Source organism: Protopterus annectens, chromosome 9.part0 (assembly GCF_019279795.1).
Source record: "Protopterus annectens isolate FY-2018-M chromosome 9.part0, PAN1.0, whole genome shotgun sequence".
Lineage (NCBI taxonomy): Eukaryota > Metazoa > Chordata > Ceratodontiformes > Protopteridae > Protopterus > Protopterus annectens.
In genome coordinates, this window is record NC_056743.1 from 1,350,409,650 (window position 1) to 1,350,437,296 (window position 27,647).

At 35.5% G+C, this 27,647-nt stretch overlaps 1 protein-coding gene across 1 annotated transcript in view; it reads left to right on the forward strand.

Moving 5' to 3' along the window:
- Positions 1-27,647, forward strand: part of HTRA4 (HtrA serine peptidase 4) — an 853,851-nt gene that overhangs the window by 308,166 nt on the left and 518,038 nt on the right. Inside the window, exon 2 of the mRNA XM_044084333.1 lies at positions 7,296-7,395. Coding sequence (XP_043940268.1) covers positions 7,296-7,395 — 100 coding nt within the window. The remainder of the gene's footprint in view (positions 1-7,295; positions 7,396-27,647) is intronic.

A 27,647-nucleotide genomic window follows, 5' to 3' on the forward strand; every position in this document is an offset into this window, starting at 1 on the left:
GATTCATTCTGTCTCAGTGGCAGTCAACAAAATCAGGTAGGATCAGCAACTCTGTATTCAGGATTTTCCAGTCCATGGCAATCATTTGGAATTTAAAAAAGATAAATGAACCGTTCAGTTGCAGTCTGAAAGACAAGTTGAAGCATTTATTGCTGAAGGAAAACTTTTCATTATATTTGGTGTTCTAATATTTACTTGTTTGCACTTAAAATGTGTTATTAGACAAAGCCAAGTGTCTTAATCTCAACATTCACCAATGCAGATGTAAGAGAAAACACATCAACTCTACATATATTATGAACTGTGTACTTTTAAACCCGCCTCAACAAATCAAGATACATGTTTTTGTCTAGCTTTTTTTCTCTTGTTGCACTGTAATTCCTACACTTCTTAATACCAAAATAGAAGAAAGAAAGATAAGAGGAGGTAAAATGAAAAAAGGCATCTGTTTAATAACTTTATCACATACAAGAACTAAAATGCTTTAATATAAAATATGCAATTTATATTGTGAAAAGTTTCATAGAAATTCTGTTAAGAAAAAAGTTTTCCTTACAGTTACCTTTTCCCTCATCCTCCCCTTCCTTCATAGTCCTTCTAAACATTAATGACATGAAGTGAGGCAAGTGCCTAGTTCCAGACAAGTTTAACAAAGTCAACAAAAGTCCACTCTTTCCACTTATTCTTATACAGCCATATTTCCCAAATGTGATTGATGCTTTGTATTCTCACATGTATTTATTAATTTCCATGTTGCTGGTCTTCATGTTTTTTATCTGCATCTCCTAAATCCAGATTCTGGTTCAATTCCATAGTGCTCCTGATTCTTGTGGTCAGCTCCTGTGCTTTCCTCTGTATCTCAAGCATTTTTCTTTGGAACATTAGAAAAGGTTTCCCTGGCAAAGTGTCTCTGTGTGCTTTATTATCAGAAGAATGAGAAGCAGAGTCCGCTTCTGCTTGATGACTCATTTTTTGTTCGACAAACATTCACATTTCCTCTTTAGCCTATTCTATATCAAAGAATGACTTTGATCCTCTAGGAAAAAAATATTCTAAGGACAGCTGGATACAGCAACTTGAATCTCACACCTGCCTCTTGACATACCCTGATTACTGGAATAAATTTGTTTTGTTTTCTGCCTGGTATACAATGAGTAATCACTTTCCACAAACACTCTACTGTCTCCAATTTTTAATACTTTGCCTTATTGCCACAGTTTTGTCAGGATCAACTCTTTCTGCTGGTAGATTTGCATCTTTTACTAATAAAGGTCTTAGCTGCTTTCCTATGGCCATAATTGGAGCATACACATGGTGTGCCCTTTCAATTAACTGTTTCTGTTGTGGAATACCAGTCCAGTTGCCTATTCGTGCCTTCATAAAATTAATGCAGTCTGTTCCTTTTAGTTTGTCTGGTGCAGCAAAAAATCTCAGATTTTCCCTGTGTGCTCTGTCCTCTAATTCTACTATTTCTGTATCTCTTCTTGAGCAGTTTCATACTCAGACTTTTATTCATTTCAGTCTCTGATTTTTGCAGTTTTATCAGCTCATCTGAATATCTGTTAAAGCTTCTTCCATTGTTTCCAGCCTTTTATTTGAGTCATTGTATTCCTTCAGCATTTCATTTATTTTAAGCAACTGTGAGCACATTTGACATATTTTTCCTCTAGTTTACTAGAAATCATGTCATGCAGCAAAGCTAGAGCTTGAACTGCTTTTTGTTGAAAAGCTGCAACGTTTATCCCAGTCAGTGTTTTCTCTTCACCTTTTCTGTTGATTTTCTTTCAGGCTGTCTTTGCAGGCATCCAGACAGTGTACTTACTAGCCAGTGACTGAATTTTACTCAAATTGACAGTATCTCTGGCTGCAGTTTCTCAGTTTTTGTTTTCAATTAATTTTTACTTAGCGGTTAATGCAAGAAAGGCTGCTGGCCCTGATGGAGTAATGGGATGGGTGCTGAAAGACTGTATGGATCAGCTTTTTGGGGTCTTCACAAATATCTTCAACCTGTCTCTAAGTCTACTATTCCATCTTGTCTGAAGTCAGCTATGATCATTCCACTGCCAAAGAAACCTATCAGTAGTCTCAATGACTACCTTCCAGTGGCCCTTACTCCAGTCATCATGAAGGGTTTTGAACAACTGGTTCTACGACACATCAAGGACAGTCTCGCAGTTATCTCGGATACACTCCAATATGCTTACAGAGCAAATAGTTCTATGGAGGATACCATGTCCACTGCCTTACACACTGCATTTTGTCATCTTGAGTACCAGGGGAGTTATGTGAAGAAGCCCTTTGTAGGCTTTAGTTCAGCTTTTAACACAGTTATCCAGGATAGACTGGTCACTTGACTCACTGGCCTAGGACTCTAAAAACCAACCTGCCATTGGATTATAGACTTTTTAACTAAATGTCCTTAGATGGTGAGACTAGGCATATACCTCTCCACTGTCAGACTAAACACTGGTGTCCCACAAGGCTGTGTGCTGAGCCCCCTTCTGTATTCTCTTTACACTCATGACTGTGTCCTCTCTAATTCTACTAATGCCATCATTAAGTTGGCAAACAGCACCACAGTGATTGGACTTATTTCAGGAGGAGACAAGACAGCATATAGAGATGAAGTTCAAAGACTGGCTGCTTATTGTACTGAGATCAACCTTGCCCTGAACTCTGCCAAAACAAAAGAACTCATAACAGATCTCTGGAGGCATAACGCAGATCACAACCCAATATATGTCAATGGAGACTGTGTGGAAAGTGTTCCTGCCTTCAACTTTCTAGGTCAACATGTGGCAGAATATCTCTCTTGGTTCATAAAGACCATGGAGGCAGTCAAGAAGGCACAGCAGAGACTCCATTTCCTGAGAATCCTCAGGAAAAACAACCTGCAGGAAACACCACTGCTGTCTTTTTACTGCTGTTTTATTGAAAGTGTGCTGACATAATGCATTTTCACATGGCATGACAACTGCTCCGCGGCAGACAGGAAGGCCTTTCAAAGGATCATTAACTCTGCCCAGAAAATCATTGGCTACTCACTGCCCTCTTTGGAGGAATTCTTCAGCTCTTGCTGTCTCAGCAAGTAGGCCAACATCATGAAAGACCCTTCTCATCCTGTTTGAGCTGCTGCCTTCTGGCAGACAGTTCAGGTCCATTCCATCTCAGACAGACTTAAGAACAGTTTCTATCCCGGAGCCATAAGTGACCTGAACAGTGCTAAGGTATATGTTTACATTCCTCTGCACCTTACCTTATTCCTTTAATCTGCAATGTACCCAAGTGCAACAATGATAGTTGTTTATTGCATTGCATCATATTGTATTGCTTAGTATCATATTGTATTCTTTTATTTATTCATGTTCGTTATAAGTGAATGCACCTTAGGAGGATTGCTGCAAATTTCATTGTACTTGTACAATGACAGCAAAGGAATCTTATCTTACCTTATCTTCACACTGGGAGAGCTGAAGTCAAGCTGTTGATCAGTGTGCAGCCATGCTGGAAGTCCAGTTTCTCCTTATTTCTTGAGCTTCTCTCTTGTTTCATCATCATCCCTTTTCACTTTAAATTATAGCTTTCTGCATGTGCTGTGTATGGGAGCCTTAACTGTGTAGCTCTGAAATACTCCTTCAAATCAAGTAATCATAAATCACCCTGTCCTACTGGAAGGATCAGCTTATTGACTCTTGCCCTGTCCCCCTCCCAAATTAAATTCTCCAATTCTTTAGTAATTGCTATCCACAACTTCTCTTGATAAAAATATGCCCGACCTGTGTATAGAACGGTAAAGGGACTAAAATATTTTTCATTGCTTGTGTCTTGCTCTCCATAGCCATAGAACAGATAGTACATAGTTTACAGCTATTGCCTTTGATTTATTTACATTAATTTTGTATCCTGAAAACTCTTGAAACTGCCAGAGAATGTTTCACATCCCTGAAATGTCCTTTTCTGGTTTTATTAGGTACAGAGTAACATCTACAAGTAAAGCCAACTTTTCTTGATTACCGTACCAATTATATCCTTGAATTTCTGAGTCCCTTATTTTATTTGCCGGTGGTTCTAAGTATAACAGACATAACAAAAGGGCATATCTCATGTTCTTGACTTTGTCCTCATATTGTTAATTGAAGTGCTCCTGTAGTTTTGCAAGTAATGAGGCTCACACATACTAAACGTACAATAAATTATATTAATGTTAAGGCTTGTGCCAACTTTTTTATTTACTTTTTCCCCTGACATGAAAACACATACAGTGTATGTAAGTCTATATAACAGGACAGCTGTTCAGTTTTCCATTAGCAGTTTAAAAATGGTTAGTTGAATAGTGGCCAGTCTTACAAGTACAACTACATTATCTGACATTGTATATGTGTCATATGAAATGGAATAAAGTGCTGTAACTGACTATTCGATAATACGTACATAAACATGTGAGAGTAGATAGAAGTGCAGTGACACCTACTGTGACTTATTCCATCTTTCAGTTTTAACAGGAATGGCTGCACTTATGTCTTTAAAACTTATTGTTGTTGTTTGTCTTTTGGCTTTTCCCGGTAAGGGGTCGCCACAGTGGAACTCCGGTGCGCTAATGATTGGCAGTAGATTTTTACAAAACACCAAGGTGCCAGCCCAGTGCCCAACCTTCAACGAAGGCATGCCCATTTATGCACGCATGTCTTTCGAACGCTACCCAACCGCGGGGAGGACATGCAGACTCCACACAGAAGGCACTCCCAAGCCCAGCCGAGAATCAAATGGGAGAACCTCTTGCTGTGAGGTAACAATGCTACCGCCCTACCACCGCGGCATGGTCATTAAGCAGTATGTGGTCCCTGATGGATAGTCTAGTTAACCGGTGTGAATAAACTGGTCTTATTCTTTACATTAAAGTTAAATAACATCAGTGGTCACTTCAGCCTAATATATTCCTGTATGAATTTGAAATTTTATTTTGAGTCCCATCTGATCATAAGTATTTAAAAAGGTATCTGCTTGCTATGTTTTTATTATATTATTATGTTGAAAAGTGACATTATTATTTGGTATCTGTTATGCTAATATCCAGACCCTACGTTAAGCAGTGTTCTGCATATCATCCCTTGAAAAAGAGTGGTGACCCACTGGGGCTAATTTGACCATCATTAAAGTGTGGTTAGTCACTCATTAAAGCATTATTAGTTTCTCAGCAGTATACAGAGTATGAGTAACCTAACAGAGAATTCCTATGAGTTGGAATGCTGAGAATATCTGCAGTCAAAATCGTGTTAATGACACTTCCTATAAAACATTTCAGTATATTGAATACACCTCCACCACTGGTAAATGCTTCACTGTGTCATAAAACTGAAATACACTGTTTTTCTACAGTGTGAATATTGTTTTATTTGAACTTCTACCCAACTGCTGTGCTTGACTTTGAGAAATAGGTTAATATCTAATTTATTCACTTTGTCTAACTGTGTGTTGGATCTGCATTCTGGATTTTATTAATGCCTGCAAAGTGATTCAGTTGTCCTCAAAAGGGCTTTGCTTTAATATTGCTTCAGCAGAGATGTAACAGAACATTGAAATGTGAAGGGCCATTAGACGAGAAATGGAAGTAAGTCACCAGCTATTTCCTCACACTACTTTATCTTCCCTTAACAGAAAATATTAATTCCATTTCTAAAAAGTAATAGAGAGGCAATATACTGTAATTATGAAAAACATGCAAATAAGAAACAGTACATTTTGTAAAAGTATTACTATTCTAGAGGTGCTTATGCATTTACAATACAGCCACACAGGAATTCATTGCATGTTCTTTGGCTTGCTTCCACTTTTTCTTTCTTTTTTTTATTGAATTATCGCTTATGACATAGGCAATCATACATTTATATAAATGAAACCATATTTACATATTTTCAGTTGAAAACATTATACATCGCATATAATCTTTTATACAGTTATTGTCAATCAAGCATTACATAGCACATTCAGTTCCTGCCTTCCCTTAAACCTCATTCATCCTCCAAAACATTATTCTGCATGTATTGTTCTCACAATTCCCATTTACTTCTATATAATTTGTTCCATCCCTTTTCTAAAGATCCCACTTCCAGTTCTTTTATCTTTGTTACTATATTCACTACTTAGAGTACAGTTGGTTTAGGATTTGATTTCCATTTTCTAGTAATTGCTTTTTTTGGCAGCCACCAGAATTCAACTCAACAAGGCCTTTACAAAGTCTAGGCAACTCCAAGCCTGTATCATAGCTCAAAAAATCATTTTTTTAGTTACACCAAGTTGCTCACCCAGTATTTCTGACACAGGATTCTGGAGGGAATTTTTAAAGTCTGCTGACTCATTATACTACCATAAAATATGTTCCCAGTTATGTCTTTCTTCCCCATCACACCTCGAACATTTTCAGTCTACCTGAGGACAAATTCTGTGGTGTCTGCTTGACGTATAAAATAGTTATGCAAACACTTCTAAATATATTTGAGACCCATAAATATATCCTCTCATTGTTTCTTTGTAAATTGCTCATCCAGTCTTTCTTCCCAATCCTTTCCAACCTCCTCTGATTGATTCCTGTAGTTATCATACAATATTTATATGCCTTACTAATTATCCCTTTTTTGCTTCTACATTTTCATAGTAAATGCAATTCATTTGACAAGTTAGCACATTTCACATGCATAATGTCCTTAAATTGCTTAAGGATAAACATTCTCCTGATTGCTTCATCTTGAACAGGTTGTTGAAAAGTTAGACACCCTTTGTCTTCCCTTACTTTGCTGTTTCTTAGATTGCCAGAGTGTGTAACATACTGAATTTTAAAATATAAGTGAGACAACACAGCTAAGCTGATGAAATAAATCTGCAGAGTATCAAATAATTTACTGCATTCATAACTCTCAACTGTCCAGTCTTTTGTAGAATGTCCATACTTTTGTCTGATATTTTTGATCTGTTACTCATAAAATTAGTGGTTTTCTGATAACTCATTGAGGACTAAAGTCATTAAATGTTAATAGACATATGAGTTTCAAACTTCATACCCTTCAGAAATGCATGCTAACACAAAATCTGTTATTCCGTCAACTTTCTAAGTTTATAAGAGCCTTATTTAAAATATGTCTCTATTTTGGGGGCTTTGTCCCCCTTCCCCATTATTTTTGGCTTTGTCCAGAATTTTTGTGCTATGAGGTTGAGAGGTATGAACTGCATTTACTGCCAAGACTAGACTTGGCATAAATAACATTTATTGTTAATGTATGTTTTCTTTGTTTAATGCTTAGGTTCCCCACATCCAAATAGTCTACGATACAAGTTCAATTTTATCGCTGATGTTGTTGAAAAAATTGCTCCAGCAGTTGTTCACCTTGAACTTTTTCGAAGGTAATAATTCTAAATTGTTAAAGCTAATGTGTGCTTTTCAGACTGAGTCTTATTGCTTCCAGGTGTCATTTTCAATAAAACTGTTACAGTAGGTCCATGAGCTGAGGATTCATTGACTTAGGATTCAGGCTGAAGTTAAAAGGAGCATGTCTGTTGCAGAACTTCTTTTGGATCTATACAAACAACTTGAGATCCAGTAATATAACTCTAGGATTAAAAAGGCAGATAATTATGGTCCTCTGTTTTAAGTGAGTTGAAAGCATGCTAGGCAATGTGATGGGTAGGAAATAGAAGGGAAGGAAATACCGCAGTAGTCAAAAACATAATACATGACATAAAATACAATATCTGGAAGAACACCATAGCACTGGAGGGGAAAAAAAACAAGGCCATCCATTTCCTGTGGAATGTCAAGTGAACTTCTTTGCCTTCAGCCTAGTGATGGGTTCTTTAAAGTCATGCTGTCTCAAACTTCTGCTTCCAAAGTAACAGAACAGTTACTGGGAAGAAACGCTATCACATTCCCTGAGTTACCACACTGCTGACAGAAGGCTATATACATCTACATAATAGAAGGCCTCCTAGTGGTGCTGGGACAGGAAATCTATCAACTTCAAGGGGCTAGCCTACAGTAATAATCATCTGCTAAACAGATAATCGCATTCATTCATTGCATGAATACCCTGTCGATCACAGTATCCAGATACAATACATAAATCAGCTGTGGTTAGCCTCCAGCCTGGGTAGCATAACACCTAGACAGGGACCCTGATTTTCAGTTTCCCAGGGAGGTTAACATTAAACCTGAAATAGGGACTGACTATTGGAAAAGAACACGATTTTCATTGAATTTGGCATTTTAGGCCAGAACACTTATTCACCACAATCTATATTTCTTCTAATATTTACTATTTATAATACTGTCAGCTTACTTTATTCAGTGTTCTAGGCACAGAAGCTGCTATTGTTTTACATATATGTAGACACAATGGGTATTATAAGGAAATCAGTGCAGATACCAGAAATTATACTTAAAAGTCATGGGTATAATTCCAGGATTTCATGTCATGACAATGCAATTTAATTTTTTTTTAACCCTAAATCAGGGTTTCTGCACACAGACAACTGAATTGGGCAGTGCAACATACTCATAGCCATAGTATAGGGACAGAGAAATATGTGGCATTCATAGGTAAAGTAAACTTGATAGAACCATATTATAACCACAGAAAGAACATTAAACATACAAACAGTAAACATACAACAGAAGTGACTGCCACAGGGCATGAGCAACAAGAAAGTGTGTATAGATGTGACATACATGACAAACACATAAGCAACAAAGTGCAAAAGCAGGCATCTTATATGTGTACTTAGGTCAGGAGTACAAATGGGGAACAAAATACAGTAAGGACAGTAGGATACCATATAGTGCTGACATAAAAATACACAGACTGCAAGGGATGACCTAGGCAGAGAAAAACATACAGGGGGCAGTAGATGAGTGAGGCTGCCAGGAACAATACTGCAACAGTATAGTGGAACATTCTTTGTATGGGTCAAATGTATATCCCTATACAACAGATAAGTAAACTGCCCTCTTATCCCATGCAGTAATGCCCACTACTCACCACAGCTGTGGCTGATAATGCCAGTATTATGAACTCAGCCTATAGCTGAGGAAATGTGCAGTGACCACAACACTTGCTCCAGAGTCATTATCAGAAGTATCTCTAGATTTGTGAAGATAAATTGCTGGTGTCTGGATATAGCTACATCTTACAGTTTGGTACAGAAACATAAATAGGGCATTTTTAGTAAATGACATGCTGCATAACAGGGCCTCCTAAAAGATACTCATAGGAGGAAAGACATCATTATGTTGTGACCAGTGGAACAAGATATCAGGCATGCACGTGTCAGAAATTTCATGCATACAGAAGTAGGATGAACATTTATTTATTTATTTTTATTTTACATTTGTTGACCGGGATAGTCCGACTGGATGCATGTCTATTTTCAGCGGAGGCCCAGGGAGAAAAGCTCCAAGGGTAAGCAGATACAGCATTACATAATACCAGCATTACATATTACAAACAGACTATTTACAGAGATTACATAAGTAAGCAAGTTAAACAAGTTCCACAGGTTACAGTTAATCCTGAGCACAAGTCAGGATTAAATTAAATTACACAGTAAACTGGTTAACAGATTTTTACACATTCGAGTTAGCCAGGCTTGATACATTGACATAGCCAGTTAAGTGACAAATGTTGTTTGAGTCTAGTTTTAAATTGACCTAAGGTGGAAAGTAAGGTAATATCAGCTGGAAGAGAGTTCCAGGATCTACTTACAGAGTTTGCAAAGAGAGAATCACCCACTGTGTTATTAATTTTGCTAGTCTGAATTAGTAGTTTGTTAGAGGATCGAAGCGGTCTAAGATTGTTATAGGGGGTGATAATATTTTTAAGTGCAGGAGTATTGTCCGGATTATAGAGGATTTTATAGGCCATAATCAGTTGGTTATACTGGATTAGGCTGGGTAGTTCAAGCCAACCAAGCTGATTTAGATTGATGCAATGATGTGTCCTAAAAGGTAGCCCAGTGGCAAACTTGTCAATGAGAACAGAGACCATAGTATATCCAGGTGTGCATACACTTTGTATATTAGGCATCAGATATGTGTACAGCATGCACACAAGAGGAAAACAGTACTGTTTTGACAGAATGTTGAATACAAGTCCATTCTCTGCATGCTCTGCTCTCTACTAGCTGCACCCCCTCAAAAAAGCAACTGTCAGTACCATACTCTCAGTAACTGTTTCACTAATTCCATCATCAAGGCAAGTAGTACATATAGGACTATAATACACACACATGACATAGGTAATCCTCATTCACAGGTCTCTCCAGCATGAGTGCAGTTATTAGCAGACAGAGCACCTCGTAACACTAGCATATCGCCACTTATTGGGTAGAATGCACAGTTCTTGATGAACAGGTAGGACTATGTTACCTATAGAGTTTGCTAGGATACAGTCCTCAGAACTGTGATGTGCTGACCCCACTGATGGCATGCCTCTACTTTCCCTGCCAGGGCAGCAAACTGCACCTTGTATATAGTCCTCCTCACACAGTGACACTATTGTTATTTACTCTCAGAAACTTAACCCATTACAGTATTACACTGTCATGGATGTCATCAAATAACACACAAGTAAAACAGTAATAATAAAGGAAAAATGAAACAAGTACCATTCCCCATTCACTTACCTCTATTTAAGAATGATGTGCTTCTAGTAATCAGTGTTAATACAGGTAAGTCAGTGATCTACTGTTTGTTATGTGTCAATCTTTAGTAATGTGATGAGGCCCAGTATAAGCACTGCTGTGTTTATGGTACAGTTTTGAAGCTTATAGAGCAGTTCTTATTCTGATGAATACCATTTAAATGAATGTTCCTGAATTGTACAGTTAACTCATCAAGCAGTAAACCTATGTCATTCTAAGATGATTTGTCATAGGTCAATGACCCAACAGTGACATGGTGAAAGGTATTGCAGTTCTATTGTGTACAGAGGCAGCAAAGAGCAAAATTATTAACTGTTGGGGTGGTACCTGTGTTGATGGGGTTTTGGGGTGGGGGAGTTCTGTTGGGGACCATAGAAGGCATATGGGGGTGTTGTGCTGGGGGTGAGGATGTTGGTGGTATTTTGTCCTTGCATTATTCTATTCTGTGCCCCTGTCAGTGATACCTTCATGTGGCACACCCCTTGCTTTAGTGCTGTAGCCATACTGAGTGTCTTTGTGCATAGCAAATTACCTAACAGACCCTACAAAGCACTTGCTGATAGCTGTGTCTGTTGTACAAAATTGCTTTGTTGTTTATAGTACAGCACAATGCACTTATAGAGATATTGGATTACATAGATGCCAACTGGACAAGTATACGTGGCATGTTATAGAATATGTCCCATCTGGCATGTCCACAGAGCTAATAATTCATACACGTACCATGACATAATATATACAACATTCCCATCCTACCAGTGTAATCTGTACCCACCACACCCAGCCCTGGCTATGAGGACACTGACACTGCATACCTATCCACTCATCCTACAGTAAGAACATTTGAGTTTATGTATCTGGGCAGAACAATCTGAGTTGGCCTAGTAGCATATCTATTGGCTGTTTAGTACAACAGTAGGTAGCAGTCTGAGTAGTCATCTGAAACAATAACAGTACTAATTTCTGTACTAATTACAGTATTACTTTTACATTTTATTTTATGTGTGTTGTTTTATTTCTATCCATCTATGTTACCATTTTCTGCAGCCTCTGCCATGGTCAGACCAACGGTATCCACCCTGCCATTGGCCCTAGCCTTCTACTGCCAGTACTCCTTCTGGCTCCAGACCTGCATTCTGATTGGGTGCAATGGAGAGTAACCTGAGAGCATCACTAGTGGTCTCTAGTGGTCACTCACTGAAGGGGAGACCTATTGTTTCCTCAAGTGACACTGCCAGGAGTCACAGTTCACCACCTGTCAGGAGCTGAAAGAGGTGGTGGGAGAGCTGGTGGACTAGTGGTTCGATTCCTGCACTGGGCACCTAGAGAGAATTCTCATGTGGTTTCACACTCCTGCCTGGCACTGCTAACATCATCACGTCAGGCGGGACCTAGTGGGGAAGGTCGTTATAATGGTGACTAACCTCTTTTAGGGGTCTAGCACAGGCAGCATGGTAACGAGAGTGGAATACCCACCCCATCCTGTATCCTGGTGTTCCCCTTCCATATGTGTGTCACCTCCCTTGCCTGTTTGTTGTTCAGTAATCCCCATCAATAATTTTCACATCCCTCCGACTTTATGTCAATAATCCATTGTCAAACTTTGTATCAGCTGCTACCCAGCTGTTCCCCAACAAGTATGGTTGTGTTTCTTATTTGTGGAAGTGGTGGATAGAAAGAGTCAACATCCATGGGGAGAGACATACTAAATCACAGGGTTATGTGACTTATTCCACAGTGACACACAGTTATAAGGTAGTATCACTAAGCTACTTTTCCTTCTCATCTGTGGGGATTTGTGTGTTTCAGCATATATAATGGATGCATGTATGCTGCTGTCAGATGCATATTCTGAATCACCAACATATAATATTAGGCTGTGCATGTCAGAGTCACACTGTAGAGTAATCTCTGATTTTAAAGTAGTGCAGCATGTGCAGCTATGTCCACATGACAGCCTAGGGCCAGTAACCAAGGATGCAGAAACAGCAGTAGTAGCAGTTTCCACATTTGTATCTACCCTGGCTACCCATACAGCTAAACAAAAGACACTTGCAGAAAAACTACTAAAAATAGCAAAAAAGCAGCAAAGGAGTGCTAACAAAATCCCAGCTCTTTATTGTAAGCGGTTTCGTTCATCCACACTATACAATGAACTTCTTCAGACAAAAACCTACCAACATTCCATGCCTTATATAAGACACTTAATTAGTTAATATATTAATTAACAGGACCTTCTTAGGCTAATCTAACTATTGTATATTATAAAGCTGTAAAGCTACAAAATGAAATTTAAAAATGCTAACAAGCACATAAAACTTGCCATTATGAATTGTTATAAAGCACAGTGAAAAAACAATATATAACATGTTATTATGTATGTATTTACTCCTTGTATATATGAATGATGAAATAGTGAATAAACAGCTTCCCCTTCCTATTTAAATGATAGGCTAAAAAGGTAAAACACTTTACCTTTTTTAAAAATATGCACATATATAAAAAATAATACAACTTAGACTAATTAGTACCATCATGGCATAGCTTTATTAAGTGTATATATAAATACACATTTAATGCCACATATTACCTATCCAATGATTGTAACCTTAAGATACATTTGATTGAACTAAATTCATTCAGTCCTGGTGGAACATGAGCATTAGTTCTTAACTGCCATAATAGTTCACATTCTTCAAACTTCAGTCCCCAAGGTCCACCTCTAAGATTTTTGCTTATTTGATCCATAATGATGAATTGGAATTTATGTGTAGGATTATCTGTAACATGCCTTGCCAGAGCATTGGTAGTAGACTTTTTTCCAATGTGATATTGATGTTTGTAAATCTTTTAAGTGCCCGTTCTGTTTTTCCTATATAAAAACCTTGGCACTGCTGGCATAGGGCAAGGTAAACCACTCCTGTTGTCTCACAATTAAATCTTCCTTTTACACTATAGAGCTTGTTGTATATACTAAAGCAATTCCCTACTTTTATAAATTGGCATTGATGGCATCTGCCACATTTCTTCATGCCCCAATTGCTTTTAGGTATTATACAGTTGCATTCTAATATGTTCTTCAAATTTGGGCCTCTTCTATATGTTATATTGAGTTTTCCTCCCAAATTTCTATACACATTATTATCTTCCATAATGAGGGCCCAATTTTTAATAATAATATCCTTAATATTTGCCGCATCTATAGCGTAGGTAGTTAAAAAACTAAGTTTTGGATCGTACTGGATGGGAAGATTATTGGGATCTCTATCTTGTGTGTTTAAATCATATTCTACCTCACTGTAGCCTTTCCACAGGATGGGCTTAAAATGCCCATTATTCCTTTTCCTATATACTTCACTAAAAAGTTGTTCAAAGAGGTGTGTAGGATATCCTCTTTTTGTGAACATATTTTTTAAAAGTTCACATTCAACTTGGAAATCAGATGAGACCAATCAGGCAGCGCGGACCAATTGCCCTTTTATTACATCTCTTTTGATAAAATGGATGATTGCTACTAAAATGGAGAAAAGCATTAGAATAAGTAGGCTTTCTATAAATGGTAGCCCTATATCTCCTATTCATTGTATCTTTAGAAAACTGTACATCTAAAAAGTTAATATATGCACAATATTCTACTAACTAATCTTTCCAAGCTAAATCTATCCCTTTCCTTAATTAATTGGTTCACCAGTTACCTCTCTGATAGGCAACCATCAGGAAAGTGGAAGAATGTTAGCTCCCCATTCCTTAGCACTCCAGCTGGTGTACCTCAGGGTTCCATTTTAGGGCCACTACTGTTTAACATTTTCATAAATGACTTCCACCATGCCATTTCCAATACTAAACGTATTCAATACACCGATGATTCAACAATTATCTGCTCTGCCACTTCTATTCCCACTCTCATAAAATTAACTGAAGATGCGTTCTCCTCTACTCAAAAATGGATGCTAGATAATCTTCCGGCACTTAATGCAACAAAAACTAAACTCATGATATTTACAACTTCTAAAACCACCATCACTGATAAAGACACATTCATCATCACTAGTCTCAAAAATACTCCTCTTGAAATTGTATCTAATGCAAAATTACTAGGTGTCCCCATTGATGATCAGCTGAAGTTCAATATTCACTTACATACAAACATTAAAAATACACATCAGAAACTTGGAATGCTATACCGTCACAATCGCTATCTCTCCTCTTCTACCAAAATAATTTTCTCCACCACATACCTCATCCCATCTCTCCAATATGGTGCCCCACTCCTTACTAACCTACAATCTTCCCTTAAGGCCAAACTAACCTCCTGCTGCAATAAAATCTCAAAATTTGCCACAGGTCACTGATCTTTCACTCACCACTGTATTGCTCTTCATAAACTGAATTGGCTACAGCTGCCCCACTATCTCACTTATGTCCAACTTGACCAAGCTCACTTCCTTACTCTGCCCCTCTCTAGCTTCCACCTTCAAAATGCACATACCTCATAGACTCCTAAGATCAAACACTCAAAATCTTATTGAATTACACAAACCTGCTCGCCCACCAGGTAAACATATATTATCATTTTCTTTAGCATGTCTCTGGAACTCACTGCTACCCCTAATCCATTCCACTAGCAGTCACTCCTCTTTAAAACCATGCTCCACTCACACCTAACATCTCATTGGGAATGCTACTGTACTACTCCTCCTACATAAACCAAATCTTAAACCCAGGCTGTCTGTCAGTACCAGTTCACTTACTTCTAAAGTAACTGAAAACTTACTTTCTTTTCTCTTATCACTGTAAGAATCTACTTTTACAAATAATACTTATTATGATTATTCTTCCTTTAAATTGTATCTAAAATCATGCTTGTAGTTGTACTTGTAATACTGTACAAAAGTGTTTATTATATACTGTGTATTCTGCTGCATGTTTATTATCAAAAATTTTAGTATATGTGTATGTTTTGGAGCTTTTCTCCCCAGGACTCCATTGAAAACTGGCTATCTTAGCCCAATGGACCATCCTGGTAAACCAACTGCAAATAAATAATAAATAAATAATAGTTTCTATCCCAAACTGGTAGGTGAATTCTAGAAATTTAGTAAAACTAGTAATGATGTTCAGGAATTTGTCTACTGTTTCTTGTGGCCCTTTCCATATAAAAAACATGTCATCTTGATAGTGGGTGTACCAAACAGCATAGTGTTGTTAAATAAAAATTGCCATTCCCAATAAGCCATCACGCAATTTGCAAAGCTTCCACCACAGGGGGAGCCCATGGCTACTCCAGTTTTTTGCAAGAAAAATTGGTTATTGAATAAGATGTAATTATTTTGTAATACCAGTTCAAGAAGCACTTCAATCAAATCTATTTCCTTGCTATCCATGCCTTTTATTGTTAAAAAGTCACATACCCACTGCAGGCCTAGTTCCTGGGGTATGACAGTATACAAATATTTTATATCTACTGACAAAAAATTGTAACTAATATAAAATTCTAACTGGTTTATGCTTTCTAAAAAAAAAAACTCCAGGAATCATGACAATTTTTTTCTGTATGTATTAGTGGTTTTAATTTACTATCTACATACTTGGCAGAAGTGTACGTGATGGCTTTATGATGATCTACTATGGTTCGAAAGGGTGGATTGAATAGGTCCTTATGGATCTTAGGAGATCCAAAAATAACAGGTGTTACAGGTGCAAGCATCAAGTAGTGATATGTGTCAATGTTCACACAATTCTTGAGAAACAAATCATTAATAATACAGTTTACCCTTTTGTATGTACTTTTGACCTCATTCAAACTAACTTTAGCATAATTATCACTTTCCAAGATAGCTGACATTTTCCCTTGGTATTCAATTTCATCCATAAACACAAGACCACCCCCTTTATCGGGCTTCCTAACCCTTACTTTCTGAAGTTTAAGAAAATTCAACAGTTCTTTTTCATCCATAGTCATATTTCTATTTGAATGATTAGACTGATTTTTTTCCAAGAACAGCTCTAATATCCATTTCATAGATTTTCTCATACACATTAAGCATTTCATGCATTGGGAGATTGAAAACACTAGAAATTCTCAAGTCATTGTGCATACAAAAGTTATTGCCCAACAATACAGATACATTTAATTTATGAACAAACATTTTTAAATCTACTAGTGTTTTAGCAACATTAACTCTATTATCTGGCACAAAAGAAAGTTTTATGTGCTTGTTAGCATTTTTAAATTTCATTTTGTAGTTTTTACAGCTTTATAATATACAATCTTAGATTAGCCTAAGAAGGTCTTGTTAATTAATATATTAGCTAATTAAGTGTCTTATATAAGGCATGGAATGTTGGGTAGGTTTTTGTCTGAAGAAGTTTATTGTATAGTGTGGATGAACGAAAACACTTACAATAAAGAACTGGGATTTTTTAGCACTCCTTTGCTGCTTTTTTGTTATTTTTACCTGTACAGCTAAGACAGGAATTCTAATGCTGGATTTGCTACACAAAAGCTAGTTGTTAAATAAAATGGCAACCCATGTGTAACAGAGGCTCAACGTGGATGTGTATAATATGATTACGCATCAGCATATCTGTGTATGCAAATAAGAGCAAAAAGCATTGTAGAGGCACCAAAGCAAAGGACAGGGAATCCCAATTAGTAAAAATCCGCAACTTTATTAAACACTTTAAACACTTAACTTTCTCACCATGGTTTTCTTCTCAGTAAGCCTGAGACTTCTTCAGAATTACACCCATATCTGTGTACGCGATACATTTCTCAGTATGGAATAGATGCTGTGTGCAAATACACTAACATTCATAATTAAATTGTCTCCTAGAAGTGAGGACCCTGTGAGTATGAATGATGATGCATGCAGGCTACTGTATGCAGTGACACTTTATGATATTCTTCATATTGATCAGTGCTGCAGTAGCCTAAGCAATATGGGTTATATCCTGCATAGGATATAACAACCAGCTAGACAGAATGTTTCCAAAGCTTCAGGTCACATTCCATGTGGCCAAACTATTTGTCAGATCAATCTGAGATGACTAAAAAGACAGGTTTGGGAGACAAGCCCTTCAGATATTTCCTGCTGCTGGGAAAAGTTCTCTTCTGTGGGTTTTGAGAATCTCTGGTTGGCTAACACTGTTCCATTGCTGGACAGAAGTGCCCTTTTGGGGAAAATCATCCATGTTACTTTTTAATTATTTAAATTAAGTTTTTTTTTGAAAAACAACTATTTTAAAGCTATGGAAAAGCATTTTATTGACTGTCATGTTACTTTATGTACCTTTAAAAGGGAGTGCACTTTTAAACCCTTGTGGTAAAAGTTGTTAAAAAATGACTTTTTCTTTGGTGTAACCATGTTTATTTTTTTTTCATGTTTTGGAAAATGTTTACAGTGCTTTTTACTGTTTTTTTTTTTCTCTCTCTCTCTCTCTTTATTGTGTGAAAAGGTGACTTTTTATTACTTTCCTGTTTTACTGACAGTTGCTAAGCTTCCCCAGGAAGAAAGCACCATTTTTGGCTTGACCATGGAATGAACTACCAGTCCCTCAGTCAGACCTTCTTCCATCTATAAAAAGAAAACATTAACTAAGCAGTCTTTGCCATCACAGCAGGTTAGTAATGTTCCACAGCTGCAGGTGAGTAACTGTCGTGACCACATCTGGCTTCTCAGACCCCTTATCTTTTTCCTTGGATACCTCTGGTGTTGCCCATACAGCCACCATGGACTAGTGATTAGTCACATCCTTTGTGCTGTTGGGGTCTCCTCAGTAGGCAAAGGAGAACCACTTTTGTTGGTCATGGGAGAAGGGGCAGAGAATGTACACCTGCTTAGCCAGAATCTAGTGCTCATCCCTAGTGAAGCTGTTGCTAGCAGTACCAAGTCTGTTTGTCTTAACTTTCACATTGAAAGGAGACAGAAAACTAAACATATGACTTATTCTTCTGTGCCTCAGTCCCTCAGAAAATACCATGAAGGGTGGTGTGGTCAAGATGGTGATCAGTTAGCAGCACTGATTTTTAGCTTTGCATCATTCTAACATCTCTGACAGGATTTATACTAAAAAAATTCAAATAGAACATTGTAAAACTTGATGGAGTTATAGTTGAACATCTACTGAAAGATTTACTACAAAATAATATGTCTGAAACTCTTAATTGCTTTTCCCTGTCAAGAAAGCTAGAATGAACTAATTATTTCAGAAAAAGCCACTCTAAGCCCAGTGTACAGGACAGTACTTTGAAAAAAAGACATGCAGGCTATACTAAGTAACATCAGTGAATTATCTGCAAAGATAGATAAATTAGAAAACAAAATGGACAATTTTAAAGAGTAATGTAAAAAACAAGTTTAAGTGCTGAGTGAATCTCTTAAATAACAATCATCACAAATCTCGATTATAGAACAGGCAATGTCTGATATTGATGGAAGATTATTTAGAAACGAGAATAAAACTGAAATTCTTCTGAAACAAAACAACTTATTCCAGAAAAATAGAACACTTGTAGAACTGATCTAGAAGGAATAACATCAAGATGTATGGGATTCCTAAAAAAGAAGAGGGAGACGGTATGATTCAATTCCTTAATACCTGGCTGCCTGAAACTTTGAACCTGCCTGAAGCTTTTTCCTTTGGCATTGAAAGGGCACACAGATCATTTTCTAACTCATCTCTTTACCAAGGTCAGTGATTGTAAGATTTTTCTCAAGTCACGATTAGGATTTAGTCTTAAAAGCTGCATGGAGTAATTATCCAGTTAAAATTAAAGAAAATACTATAAGATTTAACAATGACCGTCCAACATTGGTGATGTCAAACAGAAAAGCATGGGTTCCACTTATTAAAATGCTTAAAGAAAAACAATATCAAAGCACAAATCTTGTTTCCAGCAAAAATAAGGTTTCACCTTCCAGACGAAAAGAAGAATGTTAACACCTTGGAAGATGCAGTGGACTTTATGCAGAAAAATATCCTAGAAAAAAAACAAAAGAAATGGACTGGAATCTGTCAACTTCTTTGAAGAGAAATGCAACAAGAAATTAATAAAGGACAAAAACAGTAAAACACTGAAGGGCAAATGAACAGCAATGTAATTCATGGCAATGAATTCTAATTAATTTAAAGAAGTGCTTAAATACTTATGAAGAGGTACCGAATATTACTTTTTACAAGGTAAATTGTTTATTTATTTCCCTTCTTCAATGGTTACTAGTTCCCTTCTTAAATGTTAGAGTTTAATTCTTTTAGCTATATGTGAAATGAAAGCCACTTATTTTCATTCAGAGTTTAAAAGGTTAAACTATTAATTTTATTAAAAGTTAATCATTATGATAAAACTTATGTGAGGTGGCACACTTTCCTGATATCTTGTCATAGCTGAGTAATTTAAGCTGAGCTTAAATATAATATAAGATGCAACAAATGACACTAAAGAGGCATGTTAATTTGCATTCTGGGTTTTTAAAGTGGTCCAGTAGTGTGTTACTGACAGTATACTTGATATGCAATAGCACCCAGAAAAGACATGCTGTGTTATAAACAAAGTATAAAATATAACTTTTTACTTATAGGTAAAAGTTACTATTGAAATGATATCAAATAATTAGAGTAACATTTACACTTTTACAAGTTAAACCTGGATCACACATTTATATGCTATGTCTCCTTTAAAAATAACAGTCTGCTTTATATTAAACATCTCATAGAAATAGTGCTTTCTGAATCATTAAATGTTATTTTATTTAAGTGCAGTGGTCTTTTAGTGGTTGAGATACTTTTAGATTGTTCTTTTTTGTTGTTTTTTTATGTGGTTTGGAGGGGTTTGAGGGATTGATGTGTGATGTTGAAGTGGTTTAGATTCACTTGTGAGCATTTTTGTGTGGATGGACTGTTAATTTTCAAGCCCTTATCATGAAAACCAGCTTGAAATAATTTAAGAGCCACAAGCACTTTTGTGATGCTGTAGGACTTCTGAAAATTCAAAGAAATGTCCAGGTTACTTCTTCCAGTCTAAAAGAAAATTTTATTTATTTATTTATTTTACATTTGTTGACCGGGCTAGTCTAGCTGGACATACATCCGTTTTCAGTAGAGGCCCGGGGAGAAAAGCTCCAACACTAGCAGTAAACAAAAATTATTAACAAAACAATGATATGAATGAAAAAGTACAAAGTACAAAGGTAGCCTTGTTTAAAAACAAATGACAAAAACAGACAATTATATAGATATGCATCATATACAGTTAGTCTAACAAAAACAGATATGCAAAACACAAAGATAGAGTTGAATGAGACAAAGAATTTATAGTATAGCCTATTTCTAAGATATAAAATGTCAAAAATTGAAAGTCTTATTTAGAGGCATAGTCAGGGGAGGGGAGGAAAGTTAGGAGTAGTGGAGAAGCAATTTCAGTCGGGGTTAGCACAAGGACAAAGCCACTGAGTTTTAAGATGTTCTTTGATATGTTTTTTGAAAAGAGAGGTAGAGTTTTGGTTAGATATTTCATGAGGGAGTTGATTCCAGGTTTTTCCTGCAGTATTTGAAAATAGTGAGTCCCCAGCTTTATTGTAAGATTTAGTCAAGGATACTAGGAGTTTATTAGCAGAGCGTAGAGTAGCTAGGTTTTTATAGGGTGAAATCAATTTAGTAAGGCTAGGGGTATTATCAGGGTAGAAAAGGGTCTTATGAATGATAAGTAACTGTTGATAGAGTAAGTGGTTATTCAGTTCTAACCAATCTAGTTGTTTGAGGTTAAGACAGTGGTGAGTTCTGAGGGAGTAGCAGTACTGAATCTAGCTATACTATTGTAACAGGTAGAGAGTTTGGTAATGTTATTTTTAGATAATTTAGTATATATAGCAGAGGCATAGAAAAGGGTGGAGATAAGGTGGGTCTGGGCAATGTTTTTCTAGCTAATGGGGTAAGGAAGGGTTTAATTCTATAGAGAGTACCAATTTTGTTGTTAACAGCTTTAATGGTGGTGTTAATATGGTCATCAAAATTAAGATGGTTGTCAATAGTTACACCTAATAGGCGAGTGGTCATATCTGGGTTAATATTGGTAGCATTATTAGAGGATATAGTGAAGAATGGTGTGGGAGATTTGTGAGTAGGAGTAAAGAGAAGTAGTTTTGTTTTTGGGATTAAGGAGGAGGCATTGTTGCATAATCCATTTTTCTACATTTTGTTAAACCCTTTCGGTGAGGTACTGGACGGAGGCAACATTTTTGCAGTGCAGATTAAAGTTGAGTCATCAGCATATCGAATGCAGGTGGCTTGAGGTATGTTCAAGTGTAGGTCATTGATAAATAATGAGAAAAGAAGGGGACCTAAGATTGAGCCTTGTGGAACACCAATATTTACTGGGAGTAAAGAAGATAGGTTATTGTCCCAAAGCACTGCTTGTTGCCTGTTTTGGAGATAACTCCTAAACCATTGAAGTGCTTGTGAGTCAAGAGAATAGAGATTTAGTTTGTCAAGAAGTATATTATGGTTAACCATATCAAAGGCTTTTGACAGGTCTATGAACAGTCTTGGAGGAAAAGAGGTTATTATTCGATTATTATTTATAGAGTCAGTGAAGGAAAGAAGGGCAGTTGTAGTGCTGTGGAAAGGTCTGAAGCCATGTTGACAGTTGGCTAGAAGTTTATTTTGTAGAAGGTAGTTGAGAATTTGTTTGTGTATGCATCTTTCCATTATCTTTGATAATGGAGAGAGTAAGGCAATAGGGCGAAAGTTTGAAAGCTCAGTAGAAGAGCCCCTTTATGTAGAGGAATTATGTGAGATATTTTCCATAAGGTAGGGATTTTTCCTTCAGAGATAGTCCTGTTAATAAGTATGGATATGGGGTAGGCTATAGCTTTTGCAGCAATTTGTAGGTATTCAGATGGGAGTTGGTCAGCAGATGGGGTACAAGGTTTAAGTTTTTTGAGAAGCTTAAAAATATGAGATGTAGCGACAGGTTGAATATGAAAGGTATTAGATGAGGTTTTAGAGGTATTTGGTAAGGAAGCAGTAGGTGTGGGTAATGAATTAGCTAGGGTTTGAATGACTTCTGTAAAATAATTGTTAAAGGCATCTGGGATCTGGGTGGAATTGTTGAGGTTGAAGCCTGAAGGGGTAGGAGTAGTTGAATGTCCTGGTTTAAGAAGTTTATTAATACCAGACCAAAATTTTGAGGGTTTGTTGACTGGTTTGTTGAAGGTGAAGATAAAATTCCTTTTTGTCTCTAAGAGTATCTTTCTTGGTGGCATTTCTTAATTGTTTAAAGAGGAGATGATCAGATGGACATTTGGTAGCTCTCCATTTGGCCCATATTTTATTTCTTAGGATCATTTTTTGCTTAGTTTGTTTAGTTAGCCATGGGGCAGATTTGGATCTTATCCTAGTAGAGCAAAAAGGAGCGTGATAGTCTAGGATTTTTAGAAAGTTGGTGTTAAAGTAGGTCACTGCCTCATCAAGTGCAAGGTGAGTCAGTGGAGACCAGTCACATGCTTGCAATTCATTCAGGAAATTATCAGGGTTGAAGAATTTTTTTGAGCGGGATGTGTTGAGTTTATGGGTAGTTGGGATGTGCAAATTTTGTCTAATGACATATGTAAGCATATGGTCACTAATATTATCAGTGGTCACTAATATTATCAAAATAATCATAATATTTCAAATAATATGCTAAGATGTCAAAGAATACAAGTTAGATAATAAGCAAAAGACAGTGAATTACATTTTAAACACTGCCTGCTATTACATAATGTTGAGTGCTTGCTGTTGATAGTATACTTGACATACAATAGCACCCAGGAAAGTTATACTGTGTTATAAACAAAGTATAAAAAAATCTAGTTTCTTATATATATAAACGTTATTATTGGAATGTTATCATATAATTATAGTAACAGTCACACGTTTACAAGTTAAACCTGGATCACACATAACTTTCATTCTTTTAATGCAAGTTTATATGCTGTGACTCTTTCAAAAAATGACAGTCTGCTTTATATTAAACATATCATATACATGGTGCTCACTAAATCATTAAATGATATTTCTTTAAATACAATAGCCTTTTAGTAGTTAACATACTTTGAAATGTTTTTGTTGTTTTTTTAGTGGTTTTGAAGGATTTGAAGGATTTATGTATAATGTAGAGGTGGCTTGGATTCACTCATAAATGTTTTTTTTTAATTGTAACTGATAAACTGCTCATTTACAAGCCCTTGTCATGAGGACCAGCTTGAATCAGCTTAATTAGAGATATTACTAGTTTTGTGATGCTGAGGTAGTTCTGTAAATTTTAAGAAATGTCCAGTTTACTTCCTGTCTAAAAATAAATAATCATAACATTTTTAATCATATGCTAAGATGTCAATGAAAACAAGTTAGATAATAAGCAAAAGACAGTAAATTGTATTCTAAACCACTGTCAGTTATTAAATAGTTCTGAATGCTTGCAGTATACCAAAGAAAAGGATAGTATATATACTAACCTATAGAATGACACTTCTGATAAAAAATATAAGATTGTGCTTCTCTGTTATTGTCTTTTTTTAATGATAACAAAACTTAATATCTCAAAACAATTTGTTATGTAAAGTTTGAATCTAAAAAGGGAAGATTTTTCAGATGTTTGTTCAGATACTATTAGACATAAATTTTAAGGTAAAATATAACTGATTCTAACAGTAGTAGTAGATGAAACAGTATCAAATACATAAGGGTAAATATAAATGTTCTATTATATAATACTCTACACTAGAATTATAGCTAAAATATATAACCTGGGAATATAGTAATAGTACAATACATAGTATATAAACAGAAACAGAGATCAGACTAAGTAAATATGTATATAGATAAAGAAAATAAATATGTCTATAAGGGTGCAAGGTTAGTATAGTGGTTAAAGTGTTCACTTTATAGGTATGAGGTGCGGGGTTAGATTCTCACATGGGGTAATTGACTGGACTTGGAATGGCCCACAAAGACAGTTAGCCTGGTATTAATTTATGAATGTATGATCCTATGAACAACTTTATACATAGTAAATAAAACAGAAAAAACAGAAAATCATCTGATCTATAAATTAATAAATATGAAAATAGCAGTTGACTTCTTCCCTATAGTAGACCAGGGAGATAATGTGAGGTACAGGGAAAGAGGATAGTAAAGTATTCAGTTTGATCAACTCATAATAAAGATTCTGATAACCTGTTTAACTTTCCTTACTCATAATAACTTACCAAATGTTTTTTTAAGATACTGCATACTAAAAATACGAGACACATTAATATGAATCAGAAGCATGATCTAAGCTTTGTTAGTCTAATGGAGACTTTGATAGGTAGTTTGTTTATCTTTTCAACAAACTAGGAATATGTTATTCCATGACAGAATGTTTTAGGGTTATATCATTAGGTAATTTTGTATTTGTTTCAAAAGTTTTGTCCATAGCTGAACATTTCATATTGTTATATATAAAGTATATAATAAACTATGTACATAAATGTGATTTCATTATACCTGTACTTTTCTCTCTCTTACATATAAATGTCTGATTTTAAATGCATGATTTCATTATACCTGTACTTTTCTCTCTCTTATATATAAATGTCTGATTTTAAATGCATATCTATACTAATGGAGTACTGCGTTGGTGGTGCTGCAGTAGCGTTGTTGCCTCACAGTATGAAATTGTCCTGTTCGATTCTCAGCTAGAGCGTCTTCTGTGTGGAGACATGCGTGAATGGGCGTACCTTCATTGAAGGTTGTGCATCAGAGCTGGCAACTTGGCATGTAAAAATCTACTGCCAATCATTAGCGGACCGGAGTTCCGCTGTGGCGACCCCTAACCGGAAAAAGCCGAAAGTGAATAATCCAGTAAAGAGAGGGAATCTGTTCAAATATTTGCAATTACATAAAGCTCAAATAGTATTTCTACAGGAAATACATTTACTTAATAAAGATGTAAATAAACTTATATGAAAAAAATGTTGGTTTTGGCAGGTTCTGGCTTTCTAGCTGAAAGAAGAGGCATCCTCATTTTATGAAAGAACTCACCAGTAATTCCTAAAGTAAAAGATACTTGTGTTGATAAAAATGGTATGTTAAGAATTGTTATACTTGACTGAAACAGAAAATTATATATATTTGTGAACTGTTATTGGATTGCAGGGGTTGGAGCTAAAGATGCAAAAAAATATTTGGACACTATAGCCTATTACATGAAAGGTGAAGTCATAATGGCAAGCAATTTTAAATGTATTTTATCAGACAAAAGTTCCACTGCAGATGGAAAGTTAAGAATCATATCTTCAGTCAAACACTAAATGAATTTTGTAAATCTAATGAATTTAAAGGATATATATGAGCTAAGGAAAACAAATGCACTTCAATTTATCCATTAATCATATAGATATGGAAAACAAATAAATACTGATAAAATTTTTGTCTCAAACAATCTATCACATATCAGAGATGTTTCACTGTTTCATGTCCATTATCAGACCATAATGCTATAACTTTTAATATTATTCTAAAAACTGACAGTTTAATATATCACAGGAGATTATCAGCGCACATTATTAAAATAAATGGATTGAAGGACTGGTATGTTAAAGAAATCAAAAATGTCCTAGTAATAAACATGAATGGTGAAGTACCTGACATTGTCTTGTGGGATTTACTAAAGGTTTACTTAAATGGAAGAGTTACAAGCTGATATATTAATAAAACAAGATAATGTGACAAAGAATTGAATACACTACAGGCCAAAATAGACACACTAAAGTTAAATCTAAAACCAAATGACATTATCAGTCAGTCTGAACTTAAAAACTTAAATACAAAATATGTTGACATTTTAAATCATAAAGTTTTAATAAACCTGAAAAAACTTAAACTTCAGGCATATTCATCAAACCCTTTAAGCTTGCATAAACTTGCTCTTAGATCAAAGAAAATTAATAAACTAAATCATTTCAAAGAAATTATAACACATATAAATAATAAAAATGAAAGAAGAGCAGATATTAAAGGTATCCTTGAGGGCTTTAAAATATTTTATGAAAATATAAATAATAATACAAATAATCTAGGTAATGATAATATAGTTGAATCTTTTGTATAGGAAAATAAAATAACAAGTGAACAAATAAAAAAATGATAGAACATTCACTTTAACAGAAATAAAACATCAAATAAAAAAGGTTAAATGTTAAAAGGCACCAGGCTTAGGTGGTCTTATACTAGAACTATATAAAACACTACCAGATGATGCAGTTAAAATATTAGATAAGGTCTGTAGAGAAATCTAAGCAATTGTGAAGTTCCCCCATCATGGAAATATTTCCTTATATCACCTATTTTAGAACAGGATAAGGATCCTTTAAAGTGTTCATCATACAGATGCATTTTACTTTAAATGTGAACTATAAGATGTCCATGTCCATTTTAGCTAACATAATTAATCTGCTTATACCTAAACTAATTAACAATGATCAGACTGGGTTTATTTACATAGACAAGTACAGGATAATATAATAATAGACAAGTACAGGTTAATATAATAAGATTGCATGCATTAATAGGCTATGAAAATAAAGTTAAAAAAGAACTTTCTATCATTAGTCTTGATTTAGATAAGGCTTTTGACTCAGTTAATTGATTGTACCTGTTTAAAACATTTAAGTGTATAATTTCTCATCTGAGCTAATTGCATTAATTTCTAAGTTATACAATAACTCTTGTGCTTATGTTAAAATAGGTTATTTTCTTTCTAATTCCTTGAAATTACAAAAATGCACAAAACTTTACTTTCTGCATTAGTTATAGAACACTTTGCTAATAGTATTAGATCCAAAAAGAACTTTAATGGTTTCAAAATAAAAGTAGGTTTTCAACTAAAGATTCAGCTCTTTGCTGGTGATATTTTACTAACAATAGGAAATATAGAA